The 20134-nt window shown below is 31.5% G+C and overlaps 1 protein-coding gene across 1 annotated transcript; it reads right to left on the bottom strand.

Annotated features, from left to right (window-relative positions):
• Positions 1 to 1452: 1452 nt before the first annotated feature.
• LOC123660151 lies at positions 1453 to 18305 on the bottom strand. Its single transcript, XM_045595253.1, has 3 exons — positions 18144 to 18305; positions 14045 to 15000; positions 1453 to 1576 (listed from the first exon to the last, which is right to left on the bottom strand). The coding sequence occupies exons 1-3, from the start codon at positions 18303 to 18305 to the stop codon at positions 1453 to 1455; spliced, it is 1242 nt and encodes a 413-aa protein (XP_045451209.1).
• Between the last annotated feature and the right edge of the window lie 1829 nt (positions 18306 to 20134).

The raw sequence follows: 20134 nt of genomic DNA, 5'->3' as shown, positions 1-20134 counted from the left end.
TTGTGGTGCAACACTATTGAATGTTTTAGCTATCAGATCGACTTAATGGATGCTTGTTTGTAATTCTGTATTGTGTTGTCTATTATGTGTGTTGAATTTTATCGAATCGACTACGTTTTGTAAGACAAATCGGCGTGTCATACCGACAAGAAATATGTTCAGTTGTATGGTTATTAGAAATATGCACTCACAAATGGGTAGGTATAATTTACTTGATAATTCCTTTTCAAGATAAATGTTTTTTGAGTAAATTTTAGATAATAATGAAATTAATATAATGATTATTACTTTTTTATATGGTGATGCCGTAACCTGACTGATTGATATGACATTTATCCTAAGCCAAGGTCTTCATTACATAATATGGGTCAAGAACTTAAAATATAATTACTCGCCTAACTGTTCTGATTTAACAAGTCATTTCCGTCGATTAAAAAAAATGTATGAATAATTAATACATTTGGAGTATAATCGGCAATTTCATTGCTACCAGTTTTAAGACTTTAACTAAACAGGAAGTTAACTGGTTCTAGTTTAATCTAAATTTAATATAGTAATCGTGGCTACCAGCGGAAATTATTGATTATAAACTATTGCTAACAGTTCGAAACACACTCGACTAATAGCCTACGCACTCCTCTCTATCTAAACTGCTTAATTACTCTGACGTGTGCTGGTGCAATAAACATAATTCAAAAAACATATTATAAAACTAGTTATATCTAACATAACTTTGCGAGATTTAAGACTGCTATGCTTTTGACATACACGAGTAAAATTGTTCGTGAATAAATTTAATTAATTGATTTAAAAATCGTTCGTGTGTATTAAGCTTGAATACGAGAACTTAAATAATAGAAGTAGTGTTAATGAAAGTGTGTACTTCCAAACAAGTTTTGAATCATAGAATCATATATATATCATCAACTGCTTTGAAACTGAGGGTGAATTACACACCAACCCGTATTTCTCTATGCTATGAATGCTCTATGGGGTCTCTGGTCTGGGGTCCAGCAATGGAATGAATGTATGGCCTAAATGAGTATCATAAATCAATTTAAAAGTATAGTCACATAATAGGAATCACTAAAGTTGTAATATTTAATTTACACCATTAAGAACTATACGGTACGGTACCTATACGAAATAAAATTGTATATTATTTCAATCTGAAAATTATATAAACAAACAAACCTTTAATAAAATCAGAATATATTGGCTTATTTAAACCAAGAGAGTTGTATAAGCACCATGCTCTTGAAGTACTATACAATTAAGGCAATTTGTTGGTTTTGACTTATTTTTATAATAAGCATTTACCATACAGGGTCAGCACAATTGTGAGATAACTTCGACGAGATTGTTGGATACATTTCGCAACATCCATCGTGCAACACTACCAGCAGTAACAATGTACTCGTCGATCAGACGTTAATTAAAAAAAGCTCTTGTTTAAGCGTCCAAAGCTCCGTATTCTTTTTTGTAAAGCCTTAATGAAGCCCATACATGGTGCAAACGACCGCTCCAGTATTTGCATTGATCTTCGTTGGTGATTCTCAAGCCAATTTTCGGTACTCTTGAGGATTGACAATTTTTATTAATTGTAACGACGAATAATGTTATTTTAAAGCATGAGTACTTACCATTTATTAAATTACTAAATTACTACTGCTTTACAAAGAATATGTAAAATATTTTGACAGATTATACGATAGGAATGAAATATAAATGATACAAAAGGAATTAAATTTGAGTTACTCAATAGTTGAGGTAATTAATTTAAAACGACTAGATATAATTAATTATTTACTCCAAGTTAATATTTTTATTGAGAACCAATAGAATTCAATTAGTAGGTTAATCGATAATTTACATCTATCGTTAAACATAGCTTTATGTTTACTTACGCTTTGAATTACCGAGAGAAGTAATCGATGGAATGTTTATTACACGTTTCAATACATAATTGTTTAAAAGTCAAGTGACTGCGGAGCACAGATCGTTTAATGTAGGTTAAAATGATTTATAGTAGATGAGGCGTACATATGTGAACGAAACTGGTTCAATTTTTTAACAAAAAGTTCACAATTTTTGTACTTATGTAAGTAGACTTTATAATCGATCGGAACAAGTTTACGGTATAAATAACGAAATGAACTTTTGTAAAATAACCGCAGTTACTGATTGCGTTCAGATTTATATAAGAAGTAAAGAAAGTTGTTACAGTTAACATCTATAATTTACCGAACGAATACCAATGATCATATTCAATTTCGTAATAACAAAACCCATCTCGTTACTGTAGGCAAGCGGCAGATAGCGACAGCCAATAAACAATGAAATCGCAAACACGTCAACAATAATAACTAGATTTATACACGTGAATTGGTTAGATATAATGCCGAAAGTTGTTGCACAATACGCATTGCATTCATTACATACGGGGCTTAATTTGAGCAGACATTTAACGAGAAAAAAACCGTTAATTAAAACTTTTTGATATTACTACAAGTATTTCAAATGTTTACTATATTGATAACTTACAAGTGATTGTTTTTTATTCTTAAATATTTCCTTTCTTTGCTTATTATTTATGGGTCATCGGAATCTAGGCTTGTGTAAGAATCATCTAATAATACAAAACGTTTCACACTATAAGAATAAGAATAAAAGGAAGTTTAAAAAAGCAAGATTTGATGAACATTATTGTACGACTCTCTCCACACTATATGAAATCCAACTATTGTAGCTACTTAGCACCAAGTTTTTGGAAAAATTTTGGACTGCATTAGTTAAACTATAAGTGTATATTCTATACGCTAGTACTAAATGTAAACACGTAATCTACCCTAATTAAAATATGAAACTTTTTCACAATATTTTCTAAAGGCAATCAAAACAAGATTAGATTTATTAACCCGTTATACTGGTAGAAAAGACAAATTAAAAATAATATCAAATAAAGAATTTATTATTGATTAATTACACCATTAGTTCGAAACTATTCTACAATACTATCGATAATAGCGATCGAAGCAATTATTCGATAAGAAATTACAGATCATTAATATCGTACGTCACTAGATGCTATATACATAGGAGCTATCGTGATCTTCCGCGTATGAATTATATGTAATCTGACTCGTCAAAATAAATGCGCGTATGTTTTCTTACTCATCGTATCGAGTGTCGTCAACTTAAGCATCAGCACTTAACAAAGCTCGTCGATATCGTCCTGAGGAATCGCCCAGACATTTGCCGTAATGCCAAGGCTCTCAAATTAAATGTGGGTAGCCATTGTACATTTCGCTATTGTCAATTAGCTTTGGAAATATTGTAACACTTCTCTTACTTCATATGTATGATAGGTCATCTGCGCGTTTGACGGTTCAGTAAATCACCGACGCAGTCATCAGATAAAAAAATGTTATTCGTTATATTGGCTATTTGATATTACGAAATACAAACACAATGTATGAATATGTTTACCGTTACAAGCTCTTATGTAAAATAAAAAATGAGAAAAGTTATGTCGATCTATAAAATTTAATGTAGTAAAAGTGGTGCGCGAGGTCCTTTACTAGGTATGTGGTTTTAAATATCATTCACATGAAGGTGACGCAAATAATGATGTATTTGTACACACGATGTACACGTACAACACCAAAAATAGTAAATAATATTGTATTTATATTTTGTCTGCCCAGCGTGGTGACTATGGGCAAAACATGAGTTCACGCCATTTTTGGCTCGAACTTGTGGAGGCCTATGTCGAGTAGTGGCCTGCGATAGGCTGATGTAATGATGATGTGATTTTGTCTACATTTCTGTGTCTCTTTTAGCATATTGTACTGTTTGTAATCTGTACTCTATGCTTAGTGCCTACATACGTAGATACGTACGATACGAAGAAAAAAAAGTGTGTGTTAGACCACACAACTGAAGTAAAACTACTTTAGCTCCATCTAACTTATATCTCCCTCTCAACTTACGTTCGCCTCGACCGATTATATTTTTCGTAACGCTCGCGTCACGCATTCACCAGCTTACTCCTAAAGTCAAGCTGGCGTAAAGAAGTTTTACTTCAAAAAGTTGAAGCCTAATCCCCTCTTAAGCCCCACTTAAGCCTAATTCACACTTCTTCATAGTTCTCATGTATCTTACTAATCTTGTAATTTTTTTTTGGGGTATGGTATCAATTTACAACAAATTCAGTGATAGTTATCTCAGCGATGAATAGTAGGATGTGATTTGTGCATATACCCTCCAAATTAATTCACGAATTTTATATATCTTAAGCATATAGTTGCTTATGATACGTATAGACGAGCGTGTGTGTATATTTTAAGATATTTAAAAAAATGAAAAAAATATCTTGGCTATATAAATATCAATCTGGAACTATAACATATATGATCTTTGAAACAGTACTCATAACTGTTTTGTATACATATAGGTATACATATCTCCACACTTTGTATGAAATATATAATGCCCTTACGTATCTCTGAATATCATATTGATGTTAGAAATAGCAGCATCTCGTGTAGTAATCTTGACCTGCATTATCTGCAGAGCTTGCGATTACCCGTGTCATTAGCCGCCCTCGTTGCACCGGCACTGCGTTCGGCCCTAATGACAGTCCGTCGGTGGACCAGTTCTGTTATCATTGGCGTGGAAGGTCGATTGCCCGTAATGAAGCCGATTAACAGGTGGGTCGTTGCGCTTGCACTGTGTAATTTTGTGTCGATGATTTGGTACGATAGACTTATAAATTTATAATGCATTTATCCGTAAGCAAGAACTTTGAGAACGTTGCGTGTTTTTGCGTATCTTTATACGCAACAAATACAAGTAATATTTATCAATATTCAAAACATAACTGAAAATATTAAAGCTTTAATCAAACGCATGTGCATCCAAAGTGCATCATAATTGTACTAAGATTGATTTCTTGATAATAATGTTAAAAATGTAAAACAATTTTGCAACGTTACTTGGTACAAAGCTTTAAAACTAAGAAAGCAAGATACCCTTTTTATACACGAAGGGCCTGTTTCACCAATTGTGAATACTTTGACGAATGACAGTAGCCGACAGTAAAAAGTTTTTTATTAATTATTCTATTTTACCATCGAATTCTACTATATTTATGAAATTTTTATAATAGCATATCTTAAAGTTGCAGTTTATTAATTGAGGGGAAACAGATCCGACTGGTTTATTTTACCTCCCGCTGTCAAAGTCTATTTGTATCGTCATTCGTCAAATAGCGTTATCCACAAGTGGTAAAACAGACCCTAAGCCTTAAATCGGAAACGTGTCCTCAACCGCTCTCTGTAAATAAACAAACAATATAACTAGCTAGCTTTAGTCTTCACATATTGTCTCAACCAGTTTCACAAGCACTTGTCGTTACATAAAATTAGGTCAGCTAGTCCAGCTATAGTCTAGATTCATCCATCGCCAGGTGGACCTTGTGCGTCAATAGCTACATAAATTGTACCTTTATAACATCGTAAATCAAGTCAACATTAATATGCAGCTTAACAAGAATATACATTGGTTTCGTAGTAGGCATAGATGCTCTAATGAAATACAATTATGACGGTCGGAATGACCACTGATAAGCGATATTGTGTACTTTACATACATGTCCAATTTGCTATTCAAAAGTTAGTATGCAAAGGTTTTATTTCAACGTGTATCGAGGCGTGGACAGGAGTAGGTCACTGCAGTCGATATTGCTTGTCATTTGTGCTAATAAATAGTTATTGTGTCTACATACCTACTGTATTTGTTTAATATAAAAGTCGTGTTTGTAACAAAAGAAAAGTATTTTCGTAATATGTTTTTGCCGCTTCTTACTAATATTACTTATATAAGTGATATAAAATAATTGTGAATTCAATTAAACATTTGAAAATAATTTAATAATAACTAAAACGTCAATCACTTTATCTTGTAATTATTAAATTCTACGGACATGGTTAGACTGATTTAGTAAAATCTTCGTATACCTATACAGGCTGTTCGACTCCTAACTGCATTCCTTCAAATGGAGGGTTCTGTAGGTGTAATAGATTACTTTTCACCTGAAAAAAAATCCTAGCCTACAAATACCTATAACACATATAACCGTGTTCAATTCCAAAAATAAAACTTAATCATTGAGGTAATAAGCTATATGTAAGCAGTAAAAACTATCCTACTTCACAGACCGACCGATTTTATGAACAGCATTATTATTCATTCGTATTATTTATTAAAGATTACGAAGCAGTTAAATAATAGGCGTATTATGTGTTTTACAGGTATCATAAAACATGAGACATGCACGAAATTTACCGAAACCGTTTATTTATATAACAAATTACAATATATCGGTAATAATGTGAGAGTACAATACAGAATACATAATACTATTGTATTCTGTTTTACGTTTAAACACTATCTTACGAGTTCCTTGTTTATTTATTTAAATAATCTTTGCTAACTGAGCATAAAATAAAAATTATGCAATTATATATGTACTTTTGTTTCGTGAGTAATTACTGCTCTAATTACAAGCGACTGATAAATATATATTTCAAATAATCCAAATATCATTTAAATTATTTTGATTTTATTGTCTTTTTGGAATGTGCATAATTCTTTATGAGTGTAGATCATCTTAAGCCTAGAACTATAAACTTATTAAAAGGGCCACCCCTTTTGAGGCATTTGAGAAGGAATCGCAAGTAAAGCAATATAAGTTTTATACATAACTTGGCGAAGAAAATTACAATATGATGTTATGCAACATTAATCATAATTGACTTTTTAGAAACATTAAGTGACCTGTTTCCGGCCTTTCCTGACCTTCTTTCTCTAATTACATGTCTTTCGGGCAATAAAACGCATTAGAACATTATAATTATTATACAAAATGTAGTTCTTCAATAAGCAGCGGCTGCCTTAAAGTTTTGAGTACAAATGACTATACAAAACACATACAATTAGAAAATAAACAAAAAGTTTAATGACCTTATTCACAAGGATATAAATTGACTCAGTAAGCAAATTACTTTTTAATAATAATTGGTATAGTTGTTTCAATGATGTAAGTTGATTTGTTTATAAACAAGTATAAAGTACAATAAGTATTTTATCCTCTTTTACCACGAAATAATAGGGTAAAATATAAAAAATATATTTTATATTATTTAGTTATTCTGCACAAGATCGCAGTGCTTAATTATAAGTGCCTACGAGTATGTTCATAATAATACGGGGTCGAACCTGCACTGAATCCTCTACAACAATGCTAACTGGTTTATTAACATAATGCTATAACTAGAACTATTAGAAGGCTGAGATACTTTGGTATCAATAGAAATTTTATAATACACACTACTTTATAATTTAAAAAAATTATTTAGGTTATTTTTTATATATGTTATACGCTATTTATATTTTAACACTTAAATGTTAGTAATGAATAAATTATTTTAAAAGTAAAATATTAATTTTGGACTTAATAACGTGCTTTCAACTGTATGCGTCACTTTTTTGTTCGAGAATTACTTAAGTCATTACAATAACAAGAAAAAAATAAACAAAATCGAGGTATCCAAGTTTTGATTCACTAAAATTATTTTATAATTATTATAAAAAATAAGACAAAAAAAAAACAAATAATTTTTGTAATATAGTGCAATATCAGCCGTAATATAATTTTCTCTACTCTAGTCTAAAGTGTGTACGAGTTACTTGTACTTGACGTTTTCTTGATTTATGATTGTAATAACATTTTTATGTGGACATCCATACAAGGCTTAGTGTACTCGTATCAAATGAACAAAAACTAGCAGCCATTAGTGTTTATGAGAATAATTAACGTAATAAAGACTAAGCACGAGAATTGTAATTAATATTCTGTGTAACTACACCATTAAGATTGCATTAATATGTGTTTTGTTGGTGTGTTTGTTCATAAGTGATGCAAATATTGTTTTTACTTTACATTGTTAGCATTTGCCTACAAAACTCTTTGCTAAATCAGTGCTGTCATCTGCTACATCGCTTAAATAAATGTAATCAACCAGTCAATAGTCAAAATAAACGTAAATAATTGTGTTTGCTCGCAAACGAAAAAAAAACCGACTTCAATTACATCGGCGAGTAATACAACGTAGATCGACGAAAAAATACTCAAGTAACTACGCGTTATCAAAGATTACTCAAAAAGTAGTTATCAGATCTCAATAAAATTTATATATGCCCACATGACAAACATCAACTTTCGATTAAATTAAAAATTATTAAAATCGGTACACCCAGTAAAAAGTTATTGCGGATTTTTAAGAGTTTTCCTCGATTTCTCTGGGATACCATCATCAGATCCTGGTTTCCTTATCATGGTACTAAACTAAGGATATCTTCTTTCTAACAAAAAAAGAATTATCAAAATCGGTACACCCAGTAAAAAGTTATTGCGGATTTTTAAAAGTTTCCCTCGATTTATCTGGGATCCCATAATCAGATCCTGGTTTCCTTATCATGGTACTAAACTTGGAATATCTTCTTTCCAACAAAAAAAGAAATATCAAAATCGGTACATCCAGTAGAAAGTTATGCGGTATAATACAACGTAGGTCGACGAAAAAAGCGTCAAGTAAAAACGCATTATTAGATATAACTCGAAAAGTAGTTGATAGATCTCAAATAAATTTAAATGGGACCAATTGGCACACACCACCTTTCGATTAAAAGAAAATTTGTCGAAATCGGTCCACACGGTCAAAAGTTCTGATGTAACATACATAATAAAAAAAAAATACAGTCGGATTGAGAACCTCCTCCTTTTTTGGAAGTCGGTTAAAAATAATAATGTAAGTCCTGTAAAAGTATTTATAGCTTGGAAATTTAAAAAAAATAATAATTAATATTTATATATTATTCTCATAAGTACTATAATATTTTCTTCTATTCTTGTCACTTTGCTAAATTATAGAATGTTCTTCCCAATAAAAATAGGTAAAAAAACTTTTTAAGTTAAACGGTTTTATGTTAAACATACATTGCAATGTTTAAGATAAATGTACTAAAAACCAAAAAATAATAAAATAGATACAGTCGTGGGAATTATAAACATATGCATAGACTAGACTAAAATAAAACCGTGGGGCACGTCAATTGTCTACAATCGTTGATTAAAATGTTTGTTTTGTAATGTTACACTATAATTAGGCAGTTGTTCAACCGACAAAGATGGACGTGTGATAAGTAGGGCTAGAATGTAGAAACAAGCTAGCAAGCTCGATTATAAGCGAGTTTTAGGGTTTCATAGTGGTGAGCGAGTAGTACTTTTATCATATGTTTTGTCGATTAAAGACAAACTACGAGCAGTGAAACGATTCCTCGCCAGCCAGCAGTGTGAATGTCCAACGATAAACTAGTTGAAACATCTCTTTTATTTACATGGAGTGTATAACTATTGGAATTTCCATGAGCAAGAAAATAGTAAGTAATTTCCTCACCGTCTGCGGGCCAACTGCCTATTTTAACGACGAATTAAACGATTCTTCTATCGCACATTAAGTCGATAATTTGTAGACAATTGACGTGCCCCACGGTTTTATTTTAGTCTAGTCTATGCATATGTTTATAATTCCCACGACTGTATCTATTTTATTATTTTTTGGTTTTTAGTACATTTATCTTAAACATTGCAATGTATGTTTAACATAAAACCGTTTAACTTAAAAAGTTTTTTTACCTATTTTTATTTTCTAGTTTTTAGTTTTTATTTCGCATTCTGTTTAATTCATTTAGTGCTTCATTATTGCAAGGCCCATCTTAAATATTGAGGTTGTATAGTGCACTGTATTCTTCTTGTCAAGCCCTTTTATTTGATACCCATATTGGTGAGATTGACAAAAAATTGTTATCAGACATTTGGTAGCGGCGGCCAGCTTAGATTTCAATTTTGCATAGTAAATTGTATTCTACTTGTTGAGACCTTTCATTTGATACCCATGTTGATGGGATTGATAAAACCTAAGTTATCCGCCATTTTGTAGAGGCCGCCATCTTGGATTTTAATTTTATATAGTACATTGATTATACTGGTTGAGCACTTTCATTTGATACCCATATTGATGGGATCGATAAAACCTACGTTATCCGCCATTTTGTAGCGGCCGCCATCTTGTATTTCAATTTTTTATAGTATATTGTATTCTGCTTGTTGAGCCCTTTCATTTGATACTCATATTGATGGGATTGATAAAACCTACGTTATCCGCCATTTTGTAGCGGCCGCCATCTTGGATTTCAATTTTTTATAGTATATTGTATTCTGCTTGTTGAGCCTTTTCATTTGATACCCATATTGATGGGATTAATAAAACATAAATTATCCGCAATTTTGTAGCGGCGGCCATCTTGAATTTATAATGATAATGAATAAACATAATTGTATTGTCACCAAAATCCAAAGTGTATACAAAATTTCAGATTAATCGGTTGACAGGAAGAGGGTGAAATTTGAATTACTAAATTTGACCCAAGAATAAATAATAAAAAATAAATAAAACAAACGGGCTGAGCTAAATAAAACCGTTTAAAAATAAGAAACTCGCTACTTAAACGGGGAAAATCTCAACGATTTAGCGACCTTTAAGACTCAAAATAATTAACACCCAAAACGAAATCTACTCAAGTCACTTTGTCCAGTTTTACTCGTTATCGAAATGACATTAAAATATTAAAATGATACTAAAATAAATATAACAGATTGCGTAATAAAATTCCGGCTGAAGTGAATTGGTAATCAAAGAGAAATAAAAAAAATTAATCAGTTAATAAAATTGAAGTGACAAGTAAGACAGATTTCACTTTCACCCACGTCGTAAATATTTAAATATAATTTCTAAATACATACACATAACAATTATTTAATCTATATTTCGCATAATATTACTTAATGCACTAATTTTAGAGACTATATTTGCTCGTTTATTTTTTTGCAAATAGTAACGTTTGGAGGCTCTGAGGTTGGTTTGCATGCAATTAGCGACACTTGAAACATCCGGTCGCCTGGCAGTTTAGTGACGAAATGATTTATCTAATTATCATCTCAGGATAAGAAGTATCTTTTATCTTATTAGGCCTTATTAGTCGATGCAATATAGATAATAGATTATATCGAGTATTGAGTGTTTCACTTACGTTATCTAGGAATTTAATAATACTTCTAATTGCTGCATACGACTTTGGAGAAGTGTGAAGAATCACGTCGGCCATCGAAAAGGGAGGATCCTCCAACCAGACGGGTGTTGTGTCTGGCGGGCTAACGCCCCAGACTGTTGTGGTCGGGTTCTTGTATCGACTCGATCGCTCTGAAAATTTTGATAGCGCGATGTAGCTACGTCAGTTTTCTCTAATTACGTAGTTAGTATGTTGCGCGATAGATGTCGCCACACTACTATGTAACTGTAATAAAATAATTTACTCCGTGTATCAGAATAATAAAAATTTTTCTCTCTTCTAATATACATTAAAATTAATACTAACTATATTCAAAAAAAATTACATATAACTGTATACAATATGTAATAAGTGAGGAAATTGTATAAAATGTGATGAAAACCTTAATAATAAAAAATGTCCAAGTGCTAGTCAAATTTTACATAAGCTGTCACTACAAAATATACTCACAATACATAATTTTTAACCGACTTCAAAAAAGGAGGAGGTTACTCAATTCGACCGCATATATATATTATGTATGTTCGGGGATAACTTCGTCGTTTATGAACCGATTTTGATACTTCTTTTTTTTTGTTGGAAAGCAAATATCCCTGGTATGGAAATATCCATGATAAGGAAAACAAGGTCTGATGATAGGATCCCAGAGAAATCGAGGAAAACTCGAAAATCCGTATAACTTTTTACTGGGTATACCGATTTTGATAATTTTTAATTTAATCGAAAGCCGATGTTTATCATGTGATCACATTTAAATTTCATCGAGATCTGATTACAACTTTTGGAGTAATCTTTGATAATGCGTATTTACTTGACTAATTTTTCGTCTACCTACGTTGTATTACTTGGAGATATAATTGAAGTCGGTTTTTTTTTTTTTCGTTTGCCAACAAACACAATTAATATTTAAATTTTTCACATTTATTATTCAGCAAAACAATTTTTAACTTATTTTTATTTCATTATTTATTGTTATAACAACAATAGTATATGGACATTTTTGTTAAAGCTTTCAACTCCAATTTTTGCAATTTCAAAAGTTTAACAACGTGTCCAGAGGATGTGTAAACGTAACGTTTAATATCTTTTTAACGTCAAAACCTTAGAAACGTCTACGATTCAGTAATTTAACTAACTATGTAATAAACATATTCAACTTAATACCTGTAACATCCTCTAACGCTTATAAACATTTCATGTAATTTTACGATTGCAGTTATCTATATTTATATAAATAAAAATGAATGTTGCTAAGCGCATAACTCGAGAATGGCTCGACCAATTCGGCTAATTTATTATTTGTATGTTTCTTAAAGCACACGGAAGGTTTTAATATAGGTTTTATTAATAATAATAAAATATTATAAAAATTTAATTTTTACTATTAACTGTTAACATAACGAAGTCTGTCCGGGCAGCTAGTATAAAAATATTTCGTCATTATAGTTTTTATCAACAAAGATTTATTAAAAATTAAGCTCGAATAATAAAAACGTCAGTAATATTACTCGCTTGTAATTGAAAAATATTATGATTTACGAATGTTGATCTAATTGTAATAATTGAAGTCAATATAAAATATAATCATATATCAAATGTCGTTATCAAATCGCAATCAATTTGATTTACCGCTGGAAGTCGAATTATTTAAATTAATAATTATTTAAATTGTTTCTAATCTAATTGTTTATGTGATCTTTTTAATTAAATAGTTTTTTTTTTTATTTGATAGCGCTACAATCACATATCTGCATAATAAAACAGTATATAAATAGACATTAATATATAAAAACATTCTTAGAAGGCATAATTATTCAAATTGTAAAATTGAATTCAGTATCTATCTATATTTCAGTACATTTGTATCTTGTAGGTTTCTAAAATAAAAACATCAACACTACGATTTTCCGAGTCTACACGACACGCGACACTTCCGCTATTTATTAAGTGTATGTCTAATAAAATCCAGCGCTATTTCTTGATAAAGGCATAACCACCTACATACTGTTGCGTTGGCGAAATGTCGTGTTGGTCCTCTTAGATTATTATAGTTTAGCATTCCGTTCTTTGATATCAGTCGCCAACCTGCCCTGCCTTTATTTACACTATATTATCCAAATATAATTGTAACTGTACGATAAACATATTTTATTTACAATACAGTTTTATTCTATTACTTTGTAATTTTTCATATACCTCAACGTATCAGTTTTACTAAATTCCTAATACATATAACAAAATGTATGAGATATAATAGAAAAGTCATATTTATTTATTTAAATAAATAAATAAAACGGTTTACCAACAGTGTTTGTACTAATACATTCATAAAATTAAAAAAAAAACTAACACTAAATACAAAAACCAATTAAAGGTAAACACAGCATGCAAGTACACAAAAAAAAACAATTTTCCGAATATCAGTCAGTACCTAACTGTCACTGTACGCTTTCACTACAATATAATAGTAACTATTGGTAAAACTTGGTCAAATAAAATAAGCTCTTCACGTGACTAAAATTCGCACTGAATATGTCAGTACTAGTGCTATAGTGTATAGCGGTTGACTATTCTACAGAGTCTAGGGATAGCGGAGTTGGCTCCTAGGACTTTACGCCGCAGTGGAGGGCACAGGGGTGTAATAAGTTTTCGTGGGCACCTACGAGGGACTCTAAAATAATATTTTTTTTGTTACAGTAGTGGACAATCTATTTTATTATTAACTAGCTTCTGGATAAAAATAAAATCTATGTATTCAAATCTTTCGCTCATAGACGGTATTTTAAAATACTTTAACCGCTCGTTGTAAGACTTCAACTGATTTGTCAGTCTCTGCGAGCAGGTAAGGTGCCACATAAACCTTTTCTGAATCCGTTCAATTCGAAGCATATGTATAGCATAATGTGGACGCCATACTACACTAGCATACTCCAACAGGCTTCGTACAATACTAAAATAAAGAGTTATCCTTATTTCGGGTCTCCTAAAGGCTCTTCCATTTCTAATAATGAAGCCCAACATCCTCGATGCTCTCTTTACAGTGTCATAAATATGTGGGACAAAAGACATCTTTTTGTCGAAAATAGCACCTAAATCTCTAACCGAATCCTTTTCCTCCAATTCAAGACAACCAATAAGATACTGGGTTAGTATGGGCTGACTCTTTCGAGTGAATGTAATTTGTGAACATTTACTAGGGTTAATTTGCATACCGTTTTTGTCACACCATTTCTTTAAATTATCTAAATCTTTCTGTAACAGATGGGCATCTGTTCTTACATTTATATCTCGTAGCAGCTTCAGATCATCAGCGTATAAAAGATCAGAGGTATTTTTAAAGCATCGGCTTAAGTCATTCAAAAACAAATTGAATAGGATAGGCCCTAAGTGTGACCCCTGGAGAACACCAGATGTTATTATAAATTTATCTGATTCAAACCCATTAGCTATAACATAGAAATAAAGATTTGTCAAATAAGATCTGAACCAGTTTAACATCGAGCCTGAGAAACCGTACAATGATAACTTCTTTAACAATGCGCAATGTAGAACCTTGTCGAATGCCTTACTGAAGTCAGTGTATACAACGTTCACTTGAGTATTTTTATCCAAAGCTTCAACCAACGCATTCTCGAACAAAATCAAATTAGTAACCGTTGATCTTGCTTCAAGAAAGCCATGTTGATCTTCTGAGAAGAATTTTCTGCAATAGGATCGTATGTTAGGGCATATCAATGACTCAAATATCTTTGCAAATATACACAACATAGATATTACATCTTATGCTCTCATTTTATACAATTTATAATTACATGCATGTAAAAAATGGTCCATCAACAAAAAATGTTGATCGATAAGACTATAAAACTATAAAACCAATTTAACACTGATTAATTAAATTGATCTACGATTATTTGTAATGATGAAACCGCAAAATAACGGGTTCTAAAAACATCCTGTTACATTTTTATCAAAATAGAATGTTAAAAAATTACATTGACTTCCTATCTGTGTAAGTAATTTGAGCATATTTAAGCGAGGTCAAACAAATGTTTGTTTTTCGTCTATAGTGAATCGAGATAATAGTAAGTAAATCTACTTCCCCGTTTTTATTATCATTTTTTGATATAACAGTAAAATAAGATATAAAAATCAATAAAAAAATTTGTGCTATTTCCGTTTTACTAGAAGCGGTAAATGTTGACGAATAAGACGAATTATATACATAGGTACAAAATGCAGACACAATAAAAAATGAACAACAAATTAAAGGCTTAAGTAGCACTTTTCAACCTGTAAGAAAATATAAAAATAAATTAGTCTTGCACATTGCGTATCTCCAACACTGAGATGATTAGTGTGAGCATTTATTAATAAATTAACACATAAATTGAATTTTCATTTATGGAAACATAAGGTATGCCTTCGAGATACTTGTAGGCATTTATCTCAAGGAACCGTGCTTTAAATCATAAATGGATAATTAAAGACATCTTAACTGTTTTTATATTAAAACTATTTATATATTGTATTAATAGCGATCCTGGTGCTTAAACAAAACAAACATATGAGAATGTCAGCCAATATAACGAGAAAATAAAACATGTTTTACAAGCTAAACTAAAAATCTAAATAAATATAAATATATTATGACATACACACACGATCGTCAGTTCCTATAAAATTGAAAACGTTCTCATAAAAATATAAAATTGAAAATCTTAATATATATAAATCTCGTGTCACAATGTTTGTCCTCAATGGACTCCTAAACCACTTAACCGATTATAATAAAATTCGCACACCATGTGCAGTTCGATCCAACTTGAAAGATAGGCTATATTTTATTTTGATATATTAATTATTATATTTAAGAAAAAAATAAAGAAGGCGGTACAAAGTTCGCCAGGTCAGCTAGTATTAATTATAAAAATATAAATTAATACAATATGAAAACATCACTTTCATTTTTCATTAAGTATTTTTTTGTTATTAAGTATTTTTATACAATATTTTTTTACATTCTTTAAGCTGAGCCTCATAATGGCTTAGTTAGTTCCTTAATTATATAACCCGAATAAATAGGTTTAGTAATGATCAAAATACAACAATTCCTACACAGTTTAACACAAGACCGATAAAACCGTTTATGTTAAACAAGAATAACAGAACTTGTTCCCAGTTCACCCACTACAAGACCCCTACATCCCAGATCCCTAATCAGAGCCCCATACATCATCTTAATACCGCCCGTGTCACTGCAAATCCGAATCACCAATGCAAATGTGCCAGGTTTCCTGCCTTCATTCTAATACCGCGTCGTAATTTATGAGACAACTCCTGCTATCTACCTTCTACACAGTTTTGTGGAGATTATGTGCTGAATAAATAATGAAAATGAAGTATTATATCTGTACCGTAATGATCACAATCGTTAACCTTTATTTAACAGATATAACTGATTACTTTTCAATAGAACTTTAGTGGATAGTGGAGTTTAAAGATTAGTTTTTTAAATAAATATGTTTATATGTGTCACGTGGTCGTCTATTTGTAGGATAGGCAACTTATTTCCTATGTTTAAGATGTAACTGACAGACATTTACTTTTATTAATAAACATACATCTACAGTCGCGATGAGAATCGAACCCACAACCCTAGGAGCAAAAGCTGGATCTCTACCGTATGCGCAAAAAGCCCATTAGGGCCGTCAGAGCAAGTTAAAAAAAATCACAATCTCATAATTTAAAAATGTACCTATGATAATATTAATTAAACAACATTGTAGGCCTGTTTATTACATTGAATAGGAATATGAATAAAACTCACAAGTATGTACTCTTGACATATATGTAGCACTAATTATATTTTAAAACAATTTTATTGCATTGTTTATTTGTTTCATTTCTATCATTATTTCTTTTTATATTTATTGTGACCGGAACACGACAGCTCTGTAAATTTTATTTTATTTAAATAACTGTTATTTGAATTAGACATATATTTGTTTTTTGCTTTAAAATTAAAAAAAAATTAAAGATTTGTATCTAAAAGATAACTTTTTTTACTAATGGATAACGGATCAACAGAACAAAAACGTTTATAATGAAACTGATATTTTTCTTTTTAACAAGTGAAATCTTTAATTAAAATCCTTACTTTTAAGTGCTGCTATTAAATAATGAAAAAACTTATAAGTACTTTATTTGACTCGTGATCAATATTGATGACGTCAATTCTTAGATGCCGCATTAAATCTATTTACGACTACATCTTCAGCCTGTAATATCCCACTACTGGGCATAGGCCTCTTTCCCCATGTAGGAGAAGGATCAGAGCTTAATCCACCACGCTGCTCCAATGCGGGTTGGCGGATATATTCCCTACTATGAGTAACGATCGCTATCAGGTGTACATGAAAGCAACCGGGACCGACGGCTTAACGTGCTCTCCGAGGCACGGTGGGGAGACCCACAAGGACTGCACAAATACCCAGACCACGGCAAACACCTGTATGGCCAATACAAATGTTTGTCATGTGTGGGGATCGAACCCGCAACCGGCAGCGCAACAGGTACAATCCATGGCTGTAACCGTTGCGCCGTATTGGCCGTGGATATTCTTAAATGCCGCATTAAATTTATTTTACGACTATAACTCCGAGACAACAGAGGAATTTTGCCTATAAAAGTATAAACATTGTAAAACAGCTTATTACTTAACGTAGACAACGCTTCTCGTTGAATCTAGTCGATCGCTCGAAGAAAAGTATGTATATATTAAAATTAACACGTATCATATTAAGTTAGAAAATTATGTAAATAGATATGCTTTACATTATTAAGGGCGAAACCAAAGTGATGATAGTGGACAAGCTTGCACATGTCACCTGTAACTTGTCAATGTCTTGTGCAATGATGGCAGCTGTGTCCTCGATATAAAAAGGTGAATCGGAATTACCAAAGATGACCCGTTCAAACAACATCTGGAAGAAAAGAGGAATTGGTATCAAAACTAAGATCAGATTGTGACGAACTTTGGTATTCCCCATCGTTCTATATAGGGTAGAGACGTGGACCATCTGGCCCGAAAAGGATTAAGAATCGATGCATTCGAGATGTGATGCCGTCGTAGAATACTAATAATTCTATGGACAGCAAAACGCACTAATGCATCGATTCTGACCAACTCGTATGTCGACCACATGCCAACAACGTATTATCTCCTATTTCGAACACACAATGTGCAGAGACAATGAAAACTTAGAAAAGCTCATTGTCGTAGGGAACACTGAGAACGAAAAATCGTGTGGCCATTTAACAGCAAAATGTTTCGATCAAATAAAAGACTCGGCGCCCAATCTCTACAATTTCGTGAAAGATGTGCTGGACAGGAACCGGTGCAGACAGATCATCCGCACCAGATGCAACATTGATTCTAACTACGATCCACAGATATAAAAGACCGACTTCAGAGAGAGACATTATTAAATGTCAAAATAAGAAATTTACTTATTTAAGTAATTTTCTTTCATCTAAAGGTAATAAATAAATTAATTTTACATGTCAATAAACACGAAATCGTTCACATGCACTTATTTATTAAGTCATTAAAATAATCGCACTCACGTATAAGAGTGATGATTATATGATGATGATTTATATGTGAAAAATAATTAGGTGATAATTTTTATATGTTGTAAATTGCTATACTTAGCTAATGAGATCAGATAACACACGTTTCAAGTGTAATCTCACATTTAATATTAGATTAACTATAAGCCCTACCACGGTTTCGACTGCGTTGACATTGCTGACTGCTGTTCCTCTACTGGTTGTCGTAGCTAGGCGAAAGAATTTGTTTCAGTCCTTACAAATAAATAATACCTAATATTCTCTAAGTTAGTGTAGATATTGTAACATTAGATCAGACAGCCAAGATACTTACAAAAAAGTTCAACTTTTCAGTAATTTACGACATGCATCGCTCCCATTCTCACGTGTGGTGTTTTACTTGCAATATCGGTGAGCGCATGCGCGGTAAATACCCCAGCTATTGGATACTTGGACACTCTAGATACTCCTACCTAAAAATATTACGAGTACATAATACATTTGCTATGTTCATCTGTAAATCTGTTGAGCGTTCATTTATTTTATGTTGAACTATGATATATTTTTGTTAAATCTTATAAAATGTAACATTTGTTGATAAACTGTACAGTAAAAATATTGAATGAAATAAGATCGGTAACCAAAATCAAAATCAAGCAACAGCTTTATTCAAATAGGCCTAAAAAGAACTTTCAAATCGTCATTTTACAAATCCAAACTATAAATAAATTATTATTTTTGTAAAAGTAAAGCTACCATCGATTCGCAATATAGATTCTGCAGAGAAGAATTGGAAAGAAACTCCGCAATTACTCATTAATCATGTCAAAGTTGTCGGTTCAAATTTCACCCTGTCGGGGAGTAAAATGTGTTTATAGAGACGTTTATAAATATCTACATCAGCCGACTGTTAACCTAAACCACAGGCATTAATCTCTTATTATCATAACATATAAATATAAAACATATTTATGTTTAAATATCGAAGATTGCTTTTAATAATACCTATTTTTTTATGTTACTGATGCAGGATAAAAAGTTAGAACACGATCGTCATGTTATCTCATACATAATGCATAAATATTCATGTCATCATGTGTACCATCAACAGAACTGGTATAATGTATGTGGGATCATTTGCTCACTGTTTTTTTCTAACAACAGTTCGTTTAGATGTCCGAGGACACAAACCATAACTTCTGAGTATGATACATTTCTCATACATCGTATAGTAATTTCATATCTTGCCATAAGGTGATCGGCGCGA

Source organism: Melitaea cinxia, chromosome 15, assembly GCF_905220565.1.
Source record: "Melitaea cinxia chromosome 15, ilMelCinx1.1, whole genome shotgun sequence".
NCBI lineage: Eukaryota > Metazoa > Arthropoda > Insecta > Lepidoptera > Nymphalidae > Melitaea > Melitaea cinxia.
Note: the sequence above shows the minus strand (reverse complement) of the source record. Positions and strands in the feature narration are given on the sequence as shown.

What these genes read in the sequence shown, in the direction of transcription:
- LOC123660151 (XM_045595253.1), bottom strand. Translation starts at nt 18,305, where the DNA reads ATGGGGAATACCAAAGTTCGTCACAATCTGATCTTAGTTTTGATACCA. An exon ending in AAGACATTGACAAGTTACAG is followed by an intron (nt 15,001 to 18,143) that starts GTGACATGTGCA and finishes ATATTTGCAAAG; the next exon opens with ATATTTGAGTCATTGATATG. An exon ending in TCTTACAACGAGCGGTTAAA is followed by an intron (nt 1,577 to 14,044) that starts GTATTTTAAAAT and finishes TCAATCCTCAAG; the next exon opens with AGTACCGAAAATTGGCTTGA.